The sequence below is a fragment of the Amphiura filiformis genome, unplaced genomic scaffold (assembly GCF_039555335.1).
Source record: "Amphiura filiformis unplaced genomic scaffold, Afil_fr2py scaffold_35, whole genome shotgun sequence".
NCBI lineage: Eukaryota > Metazoa > Echinodermata > Ophiuroidea > Amphilepidida > Amphiuridae > Amphiura > Amphiura filiformis.
Window position 1 is genome coordinate 757,842 of NW_027305499.1, and position 13,787 is coordinate 771,628.

The 13,787-nt window shown below is 35.8% G+C and overlaps 1 protein-coding gene across 1 annotated transcript in view; it reads left to right on the forward strand.

Annotated features, from left to right (window-relative positions):
- LOC140143974 (uncharacterized) overlaps positions 1–9,605 on the forward strand; it is a 39,640-nt gene extending 30,035 nt beyond the window's left edge. Inside the window, 11 exon segments of the mRNA XM_072165807.1 lie at positions 1,604–1,712; positions 2,716–2,838; positions 3,889–3,960; positions 4,178–4,249; positions 4,352–4,423; positions 4,822–4,893; positions 5,119–5,190; positions 5,452–5,526; positions 6,035–7,113; positions 7,692–7,924; positions 8,308–9,605. Of these exon segments, the coding sequence (XP_072021908.1) occupies positions 1,604–1,712; positions 2,716–2,838; positions 3,889–3,960; positions 4,178–4,249; positions 4,352–4,423; positions 4,822–4,893; positions 5,119–5,190; positions 5,452–5,526; positions 6,035–7,113; positions 7,692–7,924; positions 8,308–8,502 (2,174 nt within the window). The 3' untranslated portion in view covers positions 8,503–9,605.
- Positions 9,606–13,787: the final 4,182 nt, after the last annotated feature.

The window sequence follows — 13,787 nt, forward strand, 5'->3', positions numbered from 1 at the left end:
AGCTCCCGATAGAGGGCAGGGCCTGATAAGGGTAATTAAAATCACAAACCGCGAAAGATCGCTGACAACCGCCGCTTAATAGGGATATCCAACTAGATTGCCCCGCAGGGCTACAAAGAACCACAAACCGCGAAATTTGCATATCCAACAAGATTGCCCGCAGGCTTATCGATTATAAAGAACCACAAACCGTGAAATATGGATATCCAACAAATTAAGACCACAAACCGCGAAAGATCGCCAACAACTGCCGTTAAATTTGGATATCCAACTAGATTGCCTCGCAGGGCTATAAAGAACCACAAACCGCGAAATTTGGATATCCAACAAGCTTAAACTAATTAACTGCCGATAGAGGGCTTGATAAGGAAATTAAAATCACAAACCGCGAAAGATCGCCGACAACCTCCGCTTAATAGGGATATCCAACTAGATTGCCCGCAGGGCTACAAAGAACCAAAAACCGCGAAATGTGGATATCCAACAAATTAAGACCACAAACCGCGATAAAATGAAATGAAATGAAATGAAGAGCCACAAACCGCGAAATTTGGATTGCGTGACGAGCAAGTTTTAAAAATAAACGACTGATAAAGTTTTGTTTAATTATTTATTGTCATAAATCATGAACAGCAACTTCAAACATCTATTTTTCGTTTTATGGAGCACTTTGTAACCTGATGACTTTCCAAGCTTGGAGCTACTTGGTTACATTCATAAAAAGAAAAGAAATCTACCAAAAAAACGTTGACAACGTAAAGAAATCAGCAAGTTTAAAAAAACCCACCTCGGCTCACTTTTTGAAACTTGGTCCCATTTTGAATACCAACAGGAAATCAGTGTTTTTATTTTATTTCAACAGAATACAGCGTTTCCAACAAGATTACAAGCCTACTACACTTCTGGAAATGTTTTAAATTTATATAAATATGATGAAGTTTAAATTAATACCTTTTACAAATGGGACCAAGTTTCAAAAAGTGAGCCGAGGTGGGTTTTTTAAACTTGCTGATTTCTTTACGTTGTCAACGTTTTTTGGTAGATTATGTATTACACGGGTTTCAATGGGAAAATGGCTAATTTCGGGTGGAATTTTCTCATATTCAGAACTCTCACAGTTAAATGTCACTAATATCAGTTGAAACTATATGATTTAGATGCCAAATGGTCATAAACTCAACATAGGTTGATCTGAGACTTTTCTTGTTTTAACGCACTGAACCGTAAACACCTTAAAATAGCAGTGCGCCCTCGAAGCTGAAAGTTACAATATGGTAGGGCGAATATTTACTAAAAACCGAAGCCGTGCGTATGAATTTTGGTACTATTACAACAAAAATGTCATATAATGAGAGAAAATATACCATTTTGAAACATCAAAACCTAAAAAGTACTTTTTTGGCAATATAACTTGATCAATTTCAGCGATTTTAATACAGTCTTTTCATGCAAACAAATAGTTACTCGTCGTATTTCCATGTATCACCCATGCCTATTAGTGGTATGTAACCTATATATACACAAAAGTGCTCCAATGTGGTATGTAACCATATAGATTTTTCTATGCTATGTTTTTAGATTAATTTTTATTTCATATAAACAGAGGTTTCATGTCCGAAGGGTTGCTCTTGCTCTGGATTTTCTTTTACCTGTGAAGGTGTTGTTTGGAACAGGATTGCCGCCCAGTCGCTGCCAAAAGACTCAAGAAAACTGTAAGTTTCTTAGTTATGTTTTTTAAATTATTGTTGAAGGCATGCTTAATAGTTTTAGTAGCGAATCACACTGATCATTCGTAGGTAATTGTTTTATATATAGTCATAATGATGAATAAGAGAAAAGTATTGGATCCATAAATAATCTACAAGTTAGGGAGCCTGATATTAATGATTTAACAGTGAGTTATATCCAGCGTGGAACGTGAGCTACATAGGGCGACACACATTGTTAGCTAATAATTGTGCTGTCTCATTTCAATGTTCTGTAACTCAAGAAACTATATGTATAACATTATTTGAACAAACAGACGAATGTCTATTCTACACAAGTGACACAACTATATAACGATATAACACTTAAGAGATCTTCATTGGCTAACAGTTCATGAGAGAATCAAGTTCAAGACACTCACGCTTGTGTATAAGTCCCTGAATGGGATCTCTCCTCCGTACATTTCCAACTGTCGTACGGTCAAGAACTCCATACATGCTATGAGCACAAGGTCTAGTGAGAGTGTTAATTTTATCATTCCTCGCACCAGGAAATGTGCTGGGGATAGAGCATTTTCTGTGACTGCTCCAAAGTTTTGCAATGGCTTATCATCTACAATCAAGAATGCTATCAGCCTGAACTCATTTAAGTCATTGATCAAAACTCACTTAATTTTTTGCTGCCATTGCTCTCTGTATTCTTTTTTACATTTTTTGGGTTTTCTTTTCTCTTGCGCCTTGAATCCCTAGGCAAAGGCGCATATAAATACTTGTTGTTATGTTATGTTATGTTATGTTATGTTATGTTATGTTATGTTATGTTATGTTATGTTATGTTATGTTATTTGAAATGTATTGTTTATTAAACAAGTGAAGGACTGAGCGCAAGAAGACCGTAAGTCCACTTGGCCCTTCAACATGTATACACTAAAGTTACGTATAGTTTCTTAGGGTTCAGCTCAGGTCTTCAAGTATTTATAACAAATGTAACATATTGTTATGTTTCTAGGAACCTTACAGGATTGATAATCCCAACACGGCGTCGACGAAGCGTAGAAGCTGTCAATCAGAATGTCACTCTCAAACAAATTGTATTTATCGATCTAGTGGAGTTTCCATTTCTTGCAGAATTGTAAGTAAAGTAAAGGAAACAGTAATCTACAACTAATGTCTGTTTCAGCTTGGATGTCAACTCTGTTATAAACATACAGCAGAGTGTTGTGATATGACTATATGCCCTGTTTAATTCTTAGCAAATCAAGGTTGTATCGATTTTAGATTCAGTTGATGAATTGCATTCACACGTCTCCTCCCGTACGCCAAACCTCCAATAGTCTAGAGGGAAGTCTTAAATATATGGTGTGATGAAGCGCAATCAGTCTGAAATCTGGCATATTCAATGTTCAGTTTTTACATAATTGTATAAAGCTACATTTTGCAGAAAACCACATTGAAATTGAAAATTTAGTTTCAAAGATATAAACAGTTAAAGTGTTTCCAACACAATCCATATCCGACTTCCGACTGATTTTGCTAGATCACATCACATATATAAAATGGTTGAAGCAGTTGTGGGTGGAAGTTGATATCTTATCTAATGTGTACCCTCTCAAGCCCCGCTTCCCCTTTCAGTCATGACCCTCAAAACGACCCCTAAAATGACCCATAGGGTTATATAGGGTTCAAAAATTAAACATGCTAAAATAAAACCTGTATACGCCATTTGATTGATTGATTGATTAATTGATTGATTAATTGATTGATTGATTGATTGATTGATTGATTGATTGATTGATAATCCATTAGGTCCAAATTTGGTAAGATTATGTAGGATATCAATTTTTACTCACAAATTCCATGTAAAATCTGATTTTATTGAAATCGTATCTATTCTGCTCTGCCAGCGAATGGATTATTTTCACCGTGCCTTCATAAGGTGACACCCTATCAGGAACATGTTATAATATATAATATTATTTATACAAAGTTGGTGTTTATTATACGCCACTCAATAAAGTGGGCTTCTTAAGTCTGTTTATGTTTGTTTAACACGGTTGTCCATAAGTTCTTGACACGTAGTTTTAGTTTTTGTCATGTGCTTTCTCATTACTATTACCTAATAAAAACACTTTGTCATATGCTTTTGTCACCCACCGAAAACCTGTTGTTTACTTTTCTACAGAGATATATCAAACCTTGGTATTACTATTCTCATCCCAGGAATGTTTCTTAAACAGGGAAACCTTTACAAATTGTAAGTCTTAAGTAATCTAAACAATCATATTTTTATCATTTAAGTTTTCTTTTATCATTTCTTTATTGATTTATTTGATTTATTTTTGCTCATATCTATCTAGCTTTAACGATTATTTTAAAATGGTTAACTAATTTAATTATTTTCTTTAAAATTGCCTTTAAATCATTGCCATGTAATACATCTGGTACATAAAATATATGTTGTATGTTTTCAGAATCTTGGCAAATAACCAAATTGGAGTTCTTTTAGCTGATACTTTTCTTGGTCTTAATCAACTCGCATACCTGTAAGTACAAATTATACATTTTACTTACACAAATTTAAACATTTTTAGTCTAAATACTTTTGGTTTTTAATAATTAACTGTATCGTTTGGTTTGTGTTTCAGTGACCTTAGCGGTAACCCATTGACTACAATACAACCTGGAGCATTTCATCATCTTGAGAAACTCCCTAAGCTGTAAGTCATTTGAATAAAAAAATTACAATTATATAGCGTTTTTGATGTGAGTTCACAAAATTATTACATTTTGGCTTATTTTGGAGAAGCCATCAACCCCTATACAATTCCATTTACCATTAATTATTGCAACATGGCTTTCCACTTTGGAGTGTTGTAAGCTTTATAAAAAGTACATTATGGTTCATCATTGTTCTGTACAAATGAAAGGGTTTGTGCTAGTTGTCATTTAAACTACAACAAATTCACACGTAGTCATTAACTTCCCTAAATTTTAGAAAATTTTAACAATTTTAGAAATGGAATTCAGTTCCCGACATAACAAGTGGACAAATTTGCTCTAAGCCTTTTGTAAAAATAGAAAGGTGAATTACATCTTTTTTTAAACTTTCTTACAGAGATTTGTCAAGACTACAGATAAATGAACTTCAAGCAAATACATTTAATGGGTTATCGTCAGTGGAGCAATTGTAAGTACTTACTTAGTACCTTGTTATGGCGTATTAATTGCATTGATTTATAGGTTCAGTATTGTATTGTTTTGTATAATCATGCATCAAATCGTATTTTATCATCATAGCTTGACTCCGCTGTGTAAATCTGTGCATTTTAGCATACAAGTTTAGATTTCTAGTAAGGTTCATCAACAGTACAGCATTTTTATATATATTTATGTTTTCAAATACTTTCTGTAGGTGGTTAATGGATAATCCAATGAGGTCCATTGAAAGCGGCGCCTTTGAAGGTCTTAACGTTACAGATGAACTGTAAGTATCATTCACCATCAGGAAGAGGATGGTTCAGGTTAAATGTCAAACGAAGGATTGAACCTGGGATAAAAACAGGTCATTTGAGGTCGTTTTGTGTGAGTTCCTGCAACACAGCCCCGCAAGACTTAAATCGTTTAGTCAATATTTTTGCTCATAAAGTGTAACGTGCTATATTTAACAAAGTGTATATGCAGTAGTCAAGTGTATCACTTAAGAAACTTCGATTCAACGTATCCTTTATTTTGTTTTATTTATTAGAGACATCCGTGATAATAAAGAACTTCGGAACTTCAATATGGACATTTTCAAAGGTCTGGACCAACTACAGATTATGTAAGTATAATTTACTAGATTTCGCGGTTCTCGGGTTGGGTGGTTCTCATTATAGGCCTATCTCTAATTACCAAATACCCGTTACCCATATACCCGCCCTGACCTTTTAAACTACAATGATATAGGCCTGCGTCTTTAATAGTGATCAATATAATGGGCTATAGGCCTTACCTGGTTCTGGTCCGATGAGATGCACCTGTAAATTAGTCACATGCACACTGTAATGCTTTGCGATACCCGATACTCGCTCTGCGCCCGTCGGTACTCCGCGCACACGCCCGTTGATACTCCGCGTACTCGCTCTGCGAGCACGCGATAGCGCGCGGACAGACGGACAAACTCTCTATAATTAGTATTAAGATTAGTGTCATAAAAAATTGCATATTAAATTTAAATTGAAGCAATAAAAGCGTCCTTTTAATTGAAGATACTCATATTATTTGCTGAAGAGAATTTTAATCCAAAAACGTGAACATTGTTTATGTTTGTTTTTTTAATAATTTTCCAGATATGCCGATAAATACCTTTTCTGTTGCTTAGCGGAAAACGCGGAATGCATCGCACCAACCGATCAACTATCGTCATGTGAAGATCTGTTGCGAAACAGAGTTCTTCGTGTAGCTATCTGGATGCTTGGATTCAGTGCGTTCATTGGAAACATGTTTGTTATTATATGGCGGTACAAAAGTCAAGAAAGGGAACCATCAAAGAAAGTACAAACATGCCTCATTTTAAATCTTGCGATTGCTGACTTTTTGATGGGTGTATATATGTTGATAATCGCATCTGCAGATATGTATTTTCGCGATGTGTACATGATACATGCCGAAAATTGGCAAGCAAGCACACTATGTCAAATTGCTGGTTTTTTATCAGTTTTATCGAGTGAATCGTCAGTGTTTCTACTCACTCTTATTACCACCGATAGGTTTTTGGGTGTAGTCTTTCCCTTCAGTCGCTTTCGTTTGCACACCAAATCATCTCGAGTGGCGGCTGGAATTGTATGGGCGATTGCCTTTTTGCTCAGTCTTCTACCAGTCACTCTGCAGGATGTATTTGGTGATCGCTTCTATGGACGGTCCAGTGTTTGCCTTGCTCTGCCTCTAACTCACGAAAGAACTCCAGGATGGGAATACTCCGTCATTGTATTTCTCGGCCTAAACCTTTTGCTTTTTACAATTATATTTATTTGCTATTTCCTAATGTACATGGCTATTAAACGAGCCTCAAGACAATGCACGAGAAAGCGCGAGAGCTTAGAAGAAATCAAAATGGCGACGAAAATGGCCATCATTGTGGGAACAGACTTTTGTTGTTGGATGCCAATCATCATTATGGGATTATTGTCATTATCAACTAATGTTATCATCCCGCATGAGATGTATGCATGGGCAGCAGTGTTTATTTTGCCGGTAAACTCATCAGCTAATCCATATCTGTACACTATTTCAACACTTGAATTGAAGAGAAAACGACACCGAAGTCCAGTCTCGACAGCATCGACACAGAATGTGAATGCGTGGAAGACTGAGCCGTCTCGAGATTACAGCGAGATTGAAATGATCAAATGTTCTACTAATGACAAGGGTGAGTTTGACGTAGTATTATTTTGTTGATCGCAGTATTGGTTGATTTTAACAACAGATATCGTTAAAAACATAATATCTTGATCTTTTATCAATCTCCGTTTTGTTCGTTTAAACAGTAATAATAAAAACAAAACATAGAATAACGTGGCGAGTAGGATGGCAGGGGCCACATTTGTCCAGTTTGGGCGATTAACTAAAAACCTGCAGTGCTAATCTTAATATTAAAACATTGGACCTGTAGAGGCTAGCAATATATCAAAACGACAGTTTGGGATGTTTTCACCCCTCATAAGCAAAATCGTACACTTGAGGCTAAGAGCACACACGAGAGAAGTTTCCATGGCTGTAGTTTGATATTTATGACTGAAACCACATTTGCTGACGTTGCAACATTTTAAACATCATATTTCCAAATTTCAGGATCATAAGTATATTTCCCATGTAAATAGAATATTATGTAATTATACGCATGACATACACATTTGATACATGTTTTTTTTTCATTTTACACCCATCGAATAGGGCAGTAATACCTTATAAGTCCAAATTAATAATCTTGTGATTTTTGTTTTACAGAAAATATTTTATACCATATTCAAATCGAGCTTCAAAACCGCCGCGTGCTGCCTGTACTTAGCCACAAATGCAGTGCCTTTTTACTCTCATATTACCTTGCAACACAGTGTTCAATGTTTACGTTTAAAGACGTTGACATAATTGACGTGGACCTGAGAACTGCCCTAGACTTCTTACATGCGCATGATATTGCACACGGAAAGTTGGATGAGCGGCACGTAATAATAGATAAGGTAAACATTGTGTTTGTTTTATGACATATTTTCAGAATAATGACAACTGGATGCATTTTTTACAAGATAAACGGAGTTTCATGCTTTACACCAATTGAGGCCTAATTTAGAAACTTCTTAGAAAGTCTGAAGTTGAACATACCTCGTCATGGCTCCACTCGTGCTGGGCACGTTAATGTAGAAGACCGTACCTTCGGACTAGTCCTTGGACATTTTTTCTGAATTCTTCTTCTTGGTTGTTCTTTCGTGTGTTTTAATTGCCAAAAACGTTTTATTTATGTAAATGAAATGCAACGAAATTATTAATGTGCTCTTACATATTTAATCCTTAAATAGTGTTTATCACCCACCTGTAACGAGAATTGCTTTGTGTCTTGTTTCAGGAGCGACGGGGTGGCAGACTCGCCTACCTAGTTATGCACGGCTCACCCCTTCGACCTCAAGATGTTGATGAAGGTGTATCACACTATGAAAATAATTCCATGGAATTGCAAATGATTGAAGAAGAGCCAATGCTTCAGAGGGATTTTAGGCAGCTGCAGGAGTTGATAAAGAGATTGCGAGATATCTTATCATAAAGTATTGTGTACTTTAATATACTCAGACAATTACAACGATTTCCCGAAAAGATGTCACTGGAAGTAGTTGTTATTTCTATACACATGTTGTGCTATAACTTTCATGCCTAAAAAAAGCAGACACCTTGGTGCAAACAAATGAAATTTTTTATATAACATCTTGTTTATTCCGATGGAATGCCTGAGCATCTGACATTGATACATCGTACATTTTGGCTTTAATCGCACAGTACCACAGTCATGAATTGTGTACACTACACGAATCACGTAAGCCACTCCACGGTTTATATTTATCATGATTTCGTCGTTGCATGATGTCTACAACATAAGTATTTTTATACGATTTGCATAACTCATATTGTGTTCTTCTTCACGCACATTTGTGATATAGCGTGTAGATTAAAGTCTTACTGCATAGAAACACTATCAACAATTTGAAGATAAACAACTGGGTTTATTACTACATTGTTCATAGACTTAAGAGACATAGAAATATAGGAATTTATCTTTCACTGGAAATCCTGATTAGGGTTGATAATGTATTCAAAAGAAATTGGTAACAATCCGCCATAAAATGAGACATGACTTGATAATATTTAAACTGTTACCAGAAAAACGTCTCTCAGCTAGGCAGTTGCTCATCTTGTTACTATCTATTATACAGAAAAATATGTTAAAAAAATTTCTAAATAGACCAAATTTAAAATGAGCTAGGTACCACACATAAAAGGAGATATTCGCACATGAAAGATTTACATGGCTAGAGTTTGGATTAGTATTGATGGCAGTAATGTATAAATAAAGTATTAATAGGAAGGTGAATATTGATATAATTCCAAAAAGAAAAAATTAAGAAAAACACAATTAGGACAGAATGTTTATTAAACAACTGCATTTCTAAAAGGTTTCTGTATTTACAAACATTTCTTTTAACTTCCAGTTTTCCTTTATTTGGTGAATACTGAATGTTGTTACATTTTTAGCCTTGTAAAAGTGCCGAAATAGTCCAAAACATGTCATGTTGATGTTTGGCCATTGCTATGGTAACAAACGTGCAGTGATGAAATAATTTTGAATTTTGTAGACATAAAGAAGGAAATTTTGTTGAAAGAATTTTTTAAGTCTGTCAACTGTTTTTGGTTTTCTTTGACTGTAACGCATTACTACTCTTAAGCGTTGCAAATTCGTCTTATGTTGAAATAACTATTATATCTCATAGTTAGTTTTTTGGCCAGATGAGAATTTAAATAATTATGCAAAACTTATGCACATTATGACAAATCTTAGCCCCAAACCCACCATATGTACTTGCCATTACACAAATTATTTTGGATAAACAAAAATCTATTGGTAGTTTTTTATCAGCAATTTTAAGAATTAATGAAAACGGGTAATGATTTTAATATGCAAATACGAGGTTTTGTTTAGATAACTTTCAACGATATAAATATTTCTGGGGATGATTAATTTTTCTTGTATGCATATTTAATGCAATGAATTTGTATTATATCGTGTTTACACATCTGTATTCTTTATAACATGTATTACCTTCCTCACCTTCAACGTTTTACAATGTTTATTTTCTTACTTTACTTATCCTTCTGCTTGTACCGTGAAGTGTCGCGGGCTGATGTAACTTCATGTGCATTAATTTGTAATTGTAGTCTATAAGACGTTGAAATTATACACTTTCAAAACTATTTATGACAATATATGTTCTTCAATTGTTATAGAGAGTTAGTAATGTGTTATAGTTTTTTACATGTCTGTTTGTATGTTTTTGCTATGAAATTAGTTTGTAAATGTACAATTCTTTTTGATGTAGAGTCCATGTATTGCATATCAAAATTATAATCACAATGTTCTAGCTAAAACCTTGTATTAAGCATTTGTTAAGTGCAATATAATTATATTTCAAATATGCATGAGTATGTCAATTGATTTGTAAGAAAATAAATCTAACTTGAATCTACAAGCTTAAGTATACATTCCCGTTTATTTTTTATATATACAAGCGATCACAAATTGTACTACATCAAAATGTCATTTAGGAAAGAAGCGAAACTTAGTGAATAGTGTTTCAAGCGGATATTTTATAATTTAAAGCACACATCTTAAAATACCGTTATATTTGAACAACATAATGTATAGTTTTTAAGAAATATCAGTATTTACATGCAAGTGTATGGAGAGAGTGGTCATTGAGGGCGCTATCACCTCATTTTAATACAGTTTTGGGCCGAGAGGAAGAAAGAGAGGGAGAGTATTCCACAAGCGGGCTGTAAATCTTTGATAGCTGACAATGTTTGATCGTGTTCTTAAAACATAGGGATGTGTTATGCAGTAGTTCTCTTATACCTTGTTCTAAAAAAATCATGACATTCTAATCATGATATTTACAGCAAGACCTTTGTTTGAAAATATTTAGTCTGCAGCAAAAAGACGCATAACGTAAGTATTAAATACCTAAAACAATTGAGTAAATTGATATCATGATAGCCAACTTGCCGGGTTTACAAAGGTACTAGGGAAGGAAACATATTTCGCTTTATTATGCAAATTATTGTTCTTTATCTTGTATAGGTTTAGAAGAAGTGATTTAACATGATTAATTACCATAGCGATAGATAAAAAAAAGTTATTTATTGCCCTGCACTAGACGTACGCCAGAACTCTGCAACCCACCACTGATCATCAAAGAACAGACATAAAGACCTGTGTCGTAATTCTATGCAAATTTCACATTATGCTGTGTCACTGTACGTTTCACTCCAACCCAGGCGCGTAGCAAGCGGGGGGACAGGGTGGACGAAGTCCATGGGCCCCGAGGGTTCAGGGGGCCCGAGCACAAAAGCGAAAATTAAAGGGTACATAACACAAAATAGCCTTCCATAGACTTTACGTGCAAAATAGGCGTCACGTTTTAGGCCATAAGTCGAGTTGCCTCTAGTTTTGAAATATATTTTTGGGAAAATTGGCGCTATATAAAAAGGCCCGATTTTCTATAAAAAGGCCCGATTTTCCCGTGTTTACGTCCGACTGCTAACCGCGTTTTGACCTCGTGTGTTCATGCGCTCAACATCACTCCAATTTTTGCGTTTTCTTTTCAAATTAGTAGAGATCACATTAGTAAAACACGATTTTCAACACTAAAATGGTTAATATTGCTCCCATTTGCACAATTTGTATGCAAAGTTGGGACTATAGGCGTGATAAACTTTTGCCGGAAACCGCTTCACAGGCGGATTTAGTGGTATGAACCCTTAAATAAGGGCTGATAATGGAGAGCAGGGTCGGATTTTTATACCATTGGGCCAGATGTGCCCGGGTCCAGGGCAATTTTGGGCCCCCAAATTTGCCATATGCATCTTTCTTTTAACCCCAATAACAGCATGTTTTTGGTCAAAATAGGGCAAAATTGACAATTTCAAATATCAAAGATGTTGATCTGGGGCCAAAATAGTCTGAAATTATTTAATTGAACAAAATATGTTAGCCCCCCTTTAGTTAAACCAAAACTTGGCCACTGACTTGAGTGCACATGCCTTCCTCGGCACGTGAGTTTGGGGCCTCCAAATTTTGGCCTGGCCCTGGGCCCCATAAGGTAGGCTAAATCCCGCCCTGGTTAAAAGGGCCCGTACTTCTCCTTGGCCCGTACTTCTTGTCCATGGGCCCCTGATGCTCTTGCTACGCCCCTGCTCCAACCTGATCTCCCAACTAAACTGCCGTGCTATATAGACTAAGAAGTGATAGCGCCCTCTGTTGTTATTAAATAAGTGCGCGTATTTAATGATATTTTGACACCAAAAATGAGTAATTTGATTTGTAAAATTCCTCTATGAGATATGGCTTTAGATGTATCGGCCGTAAAAAAACAATAGCGCTAAAAGGCAATAGTGTTCAAAGTTGTCCCGGAGGGCTACAAAGAATCAATTAGCGCTCAAAAACAATGGCGATAAAGCTTAAATAAATAATACAGTCATGGACAAAAGTTTGGAATATTTCTATTTTTGTATCAGATGCAGTTTTCAATCATATTAGGAACAGGTTTAGTGTTCTGGAGTAGTGCTCAGTTGAATTTAATTACAGTGGAAGGATCACACAATCGCAACACTTTTGGGCCATCTCTTTGTTTCACAAAATGACAGTAAACTTTATTTTTTGCAGAAGTATCGGCTTTCTTATTGTTCGGCTTGCGCGAAAACCTGCACTAACCAGTCTATTGGTCACAAGTTTCCTGGTAACATGCGCGTTTATGGACCTCAGCCATTCTGTTCATAGCCGAGATGCATGCTTCTTGCGGCCATTGCGGCAAAGTTTCAGGAGAGATCGGTCTTCCATGGCGGTTGTCTTTCTGTGCCGACGTGACCTTGATTTAGGTGTAGTAGTTCCGGTCTCTCTCTAAGCGGCACCAATATCCTTCTGTTTGTTGCCGCAATTACGTAAGTCAATGACGCGGGCGTATAAATCTGCCCTCAACTCGCACCACATGATCAGATGCAACAAAGTAAAGATGGTTTCTTCACACCGTAATGCAAAAGTCAATGTAACATTATGAATCATATCGCTAAAATAACTACGAAAAGGATGCCCGATGGTTCATTGGTCAGGCATAAGAAGCCATTGTCTGTAATAATAAGAAATAAATACGATACGGCCAATATTTTTTTGATATAGCATTTTAAGGTTTATGTGGTAACGGTCACAAACTGCATACGTCAGTCAACAGAAATATCTATTTTAAAAAAATGGCCAATTCTGTAAAAAAAAATCCGGACAATTCTGTACAAAACGAATAATTTTTTTTGTAGGCTAGTACCTTCAATTACAGTTTTCTATGTTCCTTGTTCCGATATATGCTATTTGCAGCTGTTTTTGCGACGTTTTGGTACCCTAAGACGACACCTTGAGAACGCCTTTTTGAAGGCTTGTCGGTAACGCGAATTTGCAATAGTGTACACCAATGGATTTATTGAAGCGTTTAAACCTAGCGAAAGTTCATCAAATCGACGAATGAACCAAGTTCCATACGATGTCGTCAATTTCAACCCAAATAAGCGCATCGCCTCTATAGCTTCTCTCATAAACATGACAGAGCATAATAGAAAGAATACTGTCCCGTTGGCGATAAGCATGACCGAAACCTGACGATATTGCAATTCTAAATTGATCGATGTATTTTGCAGAGATTTGTTATGTAGTCTGTTTCTGATGGCTGACATTATGCGAGAATAAAAATATAGGTTAATAAGAACAAGTGAAATCCACATTGCTACATAACCAAA